Genomic DNA, 8159 nt, shown 5'->3' with positions numbered 1-8159 from the left:
CATTTTATCTGCTTTGCCTTCATCACCGGTGTGATGTGCAACCAAGACCACGCCACCTCCTGTTCCAGCAAGGTCTGGTCCCATGTGCCACATGTGCTGGCATCTCCTTCAGTCCTCTAGCAGTCCTCACTTCTCCAAAATATGCAATACCACATTTTGTATTGCGTAAAACCGATATTAAATATACCCTGAAGAAGCAGTGGGAGCTGCCGAGGGGTGCTGAGAGGATTTCTGTTTTTCTGTAGAGAAATGTGCTGACTTCTCTGCAACTGGCCCACATAGTGAATAGTTGTCTTAAATCACATCCTCAGAGGGACACCGTTGGCTATTTCTGGTCCCTCTTCTAAACGAGAAAATAAGCAGGTGTACAATGTGGAGGGTCATAGAATCATAGAACCATAGAATGGTTTGGGTTGGAAGGGACCTTAAAGCCCACCCAGTGCCACCCCCTGCCCTGGGCAGGGACACCTCCCACCAGACCAGGTTGCTCCAAGCCCCGTCCAGCCTGGCCTTGAACCCCTCCAGGGATGGGGCAGCCACAGCTTCTCTGGGCAACCTGGGCCAGGGGCTCACCACCCTCACAGCAAACAATTTCTTCCCAATATCTCACCTAAATCTCCCCTCTTTCAGTTTAAAACCATTTCCCCTCGTCCCGTGGCTCCCCTCCCTGCTCCAGAGTCCCTCCCCAGCTTTCCTGGAGCCCCTTTAGGGACTGGCAGGGGCTGGAAGGTCTCCCTGGAGCCTTCTCTTCTCCAGGCTGAACCCCCCCAGCTCTCTCAGCCTGTCCTCCCAGCAGAGGGGCTCCAGCCCTCCCAGCATCTCCAGGGCCTCCTCTGGCCCCGCTCCAACAGCTCCGTGTCCTTCTGCTGTTGGTGCCCCAGCGCTGGAGGCAGCACTGCAGGGGGGTCTCACAGAGCGGAGCAGAGGGGCAGAATCCCCCCCCCTCGCCCTGCTGCCCACGCTGCTGGGGATGCAGCCCAGGCTGCGGGGGGTTTCTGGGCTGCCAACACATGTTTTCAGGTCGTGTTGAGCTTCTCGTCCACCGACACCCCCAAGTCCCTCTCCTTAGGGCTGCTCTCCAGCCATTCTCTGCCCAGCCTGGATTTGTGCTTGGGGTGACCCCAACCCAGGTGCAGGACCTTGCACTTGGCCCAGTTGAACTTCATGAGTTTGGCACAGACGAACCTCTCCAGCCTGTCGGGGACCCTCTGGAGGGCATCCCGTCCCTCCAGCGTGTCGGGGTGTCTCCTGTCCTCGTGCTGCCCCAGGCTCTGTGATGGCGGCCAGGTGCGGGACGCTGACTCACCCTTCCCACCATTGTGCTGTACTTCCCTGCTTCCCCCCGTCCCTGTCCCCATCCCCGGAGGGACTTTCCCGGGCTGTTTGTGCCAGGAGGTGGAAGTGATGCCAGCGGGCAACTCACCCTCCCTCATGATTTATCTGCCTGCGCCGCTTTCCCAGGCATGGCCATGGCGGTTTCCCTCCTACGTGGGGAACGCCAGTTGTGAGACTTGTCCAGGGCAGTGACGACAATTTTATTCAGCCTTTGAGGAGCTTTTTGCCCGCGGAGAATTTGCCACAAGCCCCGAAGGCACAGACAGCGTCAGGCCAAACACCTGCGCACAGCGGGGCCGCCGGTCCCTCACCCCCGGCCCGGCGGGAGGAAGGTGCAGGTCCCCGGCGCCCACCGAACCTCGGAGAAGGGGACGGGGGAGCCCAACCGGCGCGGCCGACCCCCTCCGGCCTGGCCGGGGCCACTTGGGGCGGGAGCCGCTACAGCGTACGCTCGTGTACCGCGGGGCCGAGAAGCCCACAGCGCTGTCAGGATGGCCGAGCGGTCTAAGGCGCTGCGTTCAGGTCGCAGTCTCCCCTGGAGGCGTGGGTTCGAATCCCACTTCTGACAACTCGCAATAGTTTTTTTTTGCGGGGAGAACTGCCTTTTACCCTCAATTAAAGCTAATCGAGTTTAATTGCGTCGCGGTTTAATTTTTTCTTTAATCGCCCCCTCCAGGCGGAAAAAGCTGCCGTTGGGCGGGGCAAAAGGGAACTGTCAGAAGTGGGATTCGAACCCACGCCTCCAGGGGAGACTGCGACCTGAACGCAGCGCCTTAGACCGCTCGGCCATCCTGACCCGTCGTGCCCGTTCTCCGCGCTGGCACTTCCTCAGGCCAGCCTTCGCCGTGGTGCCGGGGCAGTCGTGGGGGGAGGGGGCAGGTGAGTGGGGGACGGCGGGTGTCACCTCCCAGCGACCGGGCGGTCAGCCTCGTCCCACCCCCGGGAAGGTGGTGGGCGGTGGAACCCCCCGGGATCCATCCCCAGGCAGGTGAAGGTCACCAGGAGCAGCCAGGAGGAGGAGCCCAGCTCGCTGATGGGACTGGCAGAGGAGGGGAGAGCAGCAGATATTGTCTACCTGGGCTTCTGCGCAGCCTTGGACATCGTCTCCAATCAGATCCCGCTAGACAGGCTGCTGGTATCCAGTCATGAAGCCTAGCTGGAGCCCACTCACCAGCGCTGGGGGTGCCATACTGGGTCCAGTCCCATTTAACATCTTCATTAACGATCCAGGTGATGGGGCACCCATCAGCAGGCTGGCAGATGGTACCGAAGTGGGAGGAGTGTCTGGTGCTCCAGAGGGTTGTGCTGCCATCCGGAGGGGCCTGGACAGGCTGGAGAAATGGGCTGACGGGAACCTGCTGAAGTTGAGGTTGGTGAGACGCTGGCCCAGGTTGTCCAGAGAGGTGGGAGATGCCCCATCCCTGGAGACATTCCAGATCGGGCTGGACGGGGCTCTGAGCAACCTGCTCTAGTTGAAGATGTCCCTGCTCGTTGCGGGGGGCTGGACGAGGCGGCCTTTGAAGGTGCCTCCCAACCCAAACCGCTCTGTGGTTCAACAAGGTGACATGCCCTGGCCCTGGGGAGGAACAGCCCCAGGCGCCGGGACACGCTCGGGGACCAGAAGGCGGCCCCGGGCGCTGGCGGACACGGAGCTGAGCGGGAGCGGCTCGGGGCACTGGGGATGCCCCGGGCAGAGCAGAGCCGGGGGCGGCGGGGGATCCCGGGGCGCCGGGCCCGGTGCTGGGACCCCGGTACGGAGGGGACGGGGCGGCGCGGGAGGGAGGGACCGCGGCATCTCCCCGCTGTGGGGATGCTGGGGCATTCGCGGGGGGTCAGCCCGGCCCGGCCCCCCGCAGCCCCACTGGCGACGGCCGGGGGAGGTGGCGGGGCCGGCCCCGCCCGGGGAGGGGCGGGCGGCGTCCCGGGGCCGCCCCGGTGCCGGTGCCCGCGGTATGGCGGGGCTGCCCGGCGCCCCGCGGACCCGCAGCGGTTCCCCGGGCCCCTACGCCGCCCTGCCCGCTCTGGACGGCGCCTTCCTCCGCTCGCCGCTCGGGGGGCTGATGGTCGCCCAGGCCGTGAGTAGCGAGGAAGGGGCACCGGGGCGGGGTGTCTCGGGTGGGGGGCGGCCATCCCACAGCGCATCACCCACCCTAACGCTTCTCTTCTCGCCCTGGCTGGAAACGGCTCGGTTTCCCTTAGGCTGCCATCCCTGCCCCATCCTTGCTCTCCATCCCCAATTAACCTCTAAACCTCATTAGACATCCCGCAGCCCCCCCGCTTCTCTCCTCCTTCCCTCTCTGAAGCCAGAGGAACGTTTGGCTGCTTCTCCTCACGCCCTTTCCCGGTTGATACCCAGCTCGATGCCAGCGCCAGGTGTGGGCCGATCCTCATAGGCATCCCCACAGGGCAGGAGCCAGGGGGTCCCATCCTGGCAGGGTCCGGGGTGGAGGGGGGGCTGTATGAAGCATGGTGGCCCCGACTGAGGTGTGTCGGGGCTGCTCCAGGGGTGCCGCCCGCAGGACTCAGCCCTCCAGGGTGTCCTCCCCGGCAGCCAGGCTTTGGCGGCCGCTCTCAGACAAGCCCCAGGGTCTTTGCGCCATTAAAACCAGGCAGCGGCATCGCCTACTCCTTTGCTTCAGCGTCGGGGGCGACCGCAGAATGAACTCCTGCTGCTGCTCTCCCGTGGGAGCTGGGGCGTCCAGTGCAAAGTGTGTGGGTAGGGGTGGGAGTTCGGCTGCGTGCGGGGCCACGTGTGACCTCCCCCCATGTCTGCCCCAGGTGCTGCCCTGCTGCCGGGGAGGGAGCCTGTTTGCTCGTCCCCTCTCCCCCAGGCAGTGGCTGTGGGGGGCGGCAGCGGGACATGCCCTGAGCAGCTGCCATGAAACATAGAATCACAAAGTCACAGAGTAGTTTGGGTTGGAAAGGACCTTCAAAGGCCACCTAGTCCACCCACCCTGCAATGATAGGGGACATCTTCAACTAGATCAGGTTGCTCAGAGCCTCATCCAGCCTGGCCTTGAATGTCTCCAGGGATGGGGCCTCCACCACCTCTCTGGGCAACCTGGGCCAGCACCTCACCACCCTCAGCGTAAAGAACTTCCTTACATCTAATAATACCTTCATAAACAGCTGGCTCCCTGCTCCAGTTTTCGACCCCTGGGCATGGCTGCGCTGGTTGTGACACAGAGCAGACGCTCAGGGAAGGCTCGGGGAAGGACACTGCCAGGGGGTGTCTTGCAGGAAGATGAGAAAAGAGAGATGGAGCCAAGATCAGCAGAAGGGACCCTTCAAACCCACACCTGGTCACACCTCTCCAGCCCATTGCTGGGGCCGTCCCATTAAACTCGCTCGCCCAGCTCCCGTCCGCTGAGCCCTGCTGCCCCCCCAAACCTCTCTCCGAATGGCTCCTGCTTTTCTCCCCCCAGCCGCCGGAGCAGGGCAGCTCGCACATGCTGCCACCCGCTCCTGCAGCACACCAGGATTTTTCCTATACATGTTTCTTCCCAATACATATTTTGCGATCACGAGTGTTAGGAATGGATGTGAGAGACAAGGCGGCATTGTCGGGGCAGCCGAGCACCAGGGCGTTGTACTCGGGCAGGACAAAGGCCGTTGTGTTTCTTCAGTGACAATGAGCAATGCCGCTTACGCAGGGGCAGAGCGGCTTTTCCAAAGAGCCCTTCTCCCCACTGGTGGGCGACGACTCCGCTGGTTCCCTGCCAAAGCGGAGGTGAGTGCAGGAGCCGGGTGGTGCTGGGGGCTTCACCTGGCTCTGCCCAAAGAGATCCCAACCCCAGCTGGGAACCAGAATGCACCATTGCTGCATCTGGGACATGTTCTCACCCCAGCCTTGCCATGGGCGTCTTCCTGGGGCATTCGCTTGTGATGGGAAATGTGGAGGGTGCAGGGCTGGAGCATCCTTGCTCCCCAGGAATCACAGAATCACAGAATGGGTTGTGTTGGAAGGGACCTCTAAAGGCCATCTATTCCAACCCCCCTGCAGTGAGCAGGAACATCTTCAACTAGATCAGGTTGCTCAGAGCCTCATCCAGCCTGGCCTTGAATGTCTCCAGGGATGGGGCCTCCACCAGCTCTCTGGCCAACCTGGGCCAGTGTCTCACCACGCTCAAGCGGAAGGAAGCGGCAGGAAGGCTCCCGACTTCGCTCTGGTCCAGCCAGGAGGTGATGAAGGACGGTGAAGCAGAGCTCCCCAGCCCTCCCCCAGCTGCCGGAGCCCCGGCTCTGTCTCTCGGGGCACGGGCTGTGGTTGAGGCTGCGGAACGAACAGGGCAAATCACAGAAAGCACCATGTGCTTCGCAACAGCCTTTGTGTTTCCAGGCGCCGTCGCTATGTGCCGGTGTCTCAGCCTCTGCTTGCTCCATCGTGGGTTAGGGCATTTCTAAGTAAAAATACACCCATAAACTTGCTGCTCCAGGGAGCTCCCCGGGGAGGGGATGGTGAAGGCAGCTGCTCCCCATCCCCATGGCTGCGGGCGAAGCAGGGCTGCATCTCCTCCAGGGTCCAGAGATCAGGGGCGGACACAGCACAGGGGAAAGAGAAAAAAATAAGAATAAATGCAACGCCACCCAGGCTGGGCTCTTCCATCCCTGCCTGCCAGGCATCTGCTCCCTGCCACCGCCTCTGCCCTGCGGCTGTGCCGGGGGCTGCGGGGAGGGGAGAAAACGGCCCTGCCCCAGTTCTGCTTATTTGTCCTTGAGCAGACCCAGGAACAGACTCACCTACCTGTTTTTTTGTGGGTCGCTCTGCAGGCACAGGGTGCTGTAACTGCTATGCAGTTAAACCTGCTTAACGGGGAAAGGTGAGCCCTGGAAGGTGTACATACAGGAGGTATAAACCAGACCAGACCAGACCTGACCAAACAGCGGAGGGAAGCTGAGAAGCTTGCTTTTTTCTTTTCTAAATGATGCTGCACCTGGGAGAGGTCAAGGCTGAGCTGGGGCCCCAAGCAGCCCCCATGTCCAGCTCTCATCCAGCCCACGAGATGTCCCTAAAGCTGAGCCAGCACCTGCACAGAGTGGCTCTGGGCATGGCGGTTTCTTGGTTGAGAAGGGACCTTTGGTGATGAGGATGCCCATGTTTCACCCATCCTGCCTTGCAGGACATCCCTGTACCAGCTCCTGGGTTTGTACCCATCCCTGAGCAACGAGGGTCCCGGGGGGGCTCCCCGTCCTGAGCTGTCCCCAGGGCCCAGCCCTGCTCTGTGGCTCTCGCATGTCCCCGCTTTGCTGGAGCCAGGGCGACCCAACGACCGTAGGTGCTGGTGAGCGCGGGCTCCTGGACCATGCTCAGCTTTCCACCTGCAGGAACCACCACCTGAACACTTCCCCATTTCACCCCGCAGGTGCTCGGCTTACTGGTGTGGGCACTCATTGCCGACACAACGTACCACCTCCACGCGGCATATGGATGGGTGATGTTCGTGTCCATCTTCTTCTGGATATTAACAGTCCTTTTCTTCGTGACTTACCTCCTGCAACTTCCGCTGAAGTTCTATATGATCCCCTGGCCCCTCGTGGTACGTAGCCAAGACGGAGTGAGGGGGGGAAACCGAGTGGGAAACATCCTGGGGAGATGGTCCGAGAGTACCAGGGCTTCAGGCTCTCCTGGGCTGATGGAACAAAGTCCCCTGCACTCTGCACAATGACATTGTTTCATTCTGCCCCTCAATTGCTTAGAAATTTTTCAAAACAAGGAGCCCTGTATCAATCCAGAAAGTAACAGCCACCACGTCACTGCTGCAGTCATGGTGTGAAACCTCTCAGCACAACCTGGGGTGCATTTAATGAGATGTCAGCCTGAGGTTTGGTCCCAGTTCAAGGGGCTGGACCCTTCTCTGGTTTTCCTGGGGAAGAGGGAGGAACGGGAAACTGAGCCTTTTGCTCATCCCAGCACATACAAGCCTGAGCCCAGACCTCACGACCTCCTCTTTGCCTTCCCCAGCTGATGATCTTCAACGCTACAGCCACTGTCCTGTACATCACCGCCTTCGTAACATGTGCGGCCGCCGTCCAGCCTACGTCCTGGCGGCAGTGGGATTACAACCGGAGAGCTGCGGCATCTGTAAGTAGCAATGGGAAGATGAGGGCCGCGGGGCTGGGGTGGCCACCGCGCTCATACATGGGGTGTGCTCCTCTTCCAGTTCTTCGCCTGCCTCACGATGATCGCCTACGGGGTGAGCACCTTCTTCAGCTTCCGCGCCTGGAAAGGGCTCGGCAGCAACGCGGCCACCAGCCAAGTGACTGACCACGCGTAAGGAGTGGACAGCAAAGCCCAGCCATAGGCCACCCTGGGTCAGCTCATGCCGGGCTCGGTGGCTCGTAGCCTTGCGTGCCACCAGGTCTTGTTCTTGGACCAGCCTGTGCTGGCAGCGATGGTCAGTACCGGGTCGCATGGATGCTGCTCTGGGGTCTCTGATGATGCTTCCAGCTGATGTGCCCACGGCACAAACCTACCAGCGCCGTCACCAACAGCCTCGCTGGGAGGACACGGACTCGCTGGAGGCTGAAGCTTCTGCTCGTCATCGTCATCATTGGGGTTCATCCAGATCCTCACCGGAGCAGCTCCGCTGACGGGGCTCAGCCAATTCGGCACATTCCAGTACTAAAATTCACTAAACCAAGCCCAGGCTCCTGTCTCTGGCCATTTGCAGCTACAGCGTAATTCCAATTAACATGATACATAAACAGCAGCATAGCTGGAGGATGTAGGCTAAGCAAAGGAAAACATCTAAACTCTTCTTGTATTGATTTCTAAAAATGGAAGCACAAATTTTATGCTTTAAATAAAAATCTTCCTAAAGCCA

The 8159-nt window shown here is 60.9% G+C and overlaps 1 protein-coding gene and 2 non-coding genes across 3 annotated transcripts; 2 read left to right on the top strand and 1 right to left on the bottom strand.

Moving 5' to 3' along the window:
• The first annotated feature begins 1820 nt into the window (after nt 1-1820).
• Nucleotides 1821-1903, top strand: TRNAL-CAG (transfer RNA leucine (anticodon CAG)). The gene has a single exon. It is a non-coding gene; the product is annotated as a tRNA-Leu (tRNA).
• Nucleotides 1904-2048: 145 nt separating this feature from the next.
• Nucleotides 2049-2131, bottom strand: TRNAL-CAG (transfer RNA leucine (anticodon CAG)). Its single transcript has one exon. It is a non-coding gene; the product is annotated as a tRNA-Leu (tRNA).
• A 1099-nt stretch (nt 2132-3230) lies between these two features.
• PLLP (plasmolipin) lies at nt 3231-8159 on the top strand. Its single transcript, XM_063332539.1, has 4 exons — nt 3231-3410; nt 6699-6872; nt 7298-7417; nt 7497-8159. The coding sequence occupies exons 1-4, from the start codon at nt 3288-3290 to the stop codon at nt 7608-7610; spliced, it is 531 nt and encodes a 176-aa protein (XP_063188609.1). The 5' UTR covers nt 3231-3287; the 3' UTR covers nt 7611-8159.

This window comes from Chroicocephalus ridibundus, chromosome 4 (assembly GCF_963924245.1).
Source record: "Chroicocephalus ridibundus chromosome 4, bChrRid1.1, whole genome shotgun sequence".
NCBI lineage: Eukaryota > Metazoa > Chordata > Aves > Charadriiformes > Laridae > Chroicocephalus > Chroicocephalus ridibundus.
Note: the sequence above shows the minus strand (reverse complement) of the source record. Positions and strands in the feature narration are given on the sequence as shown.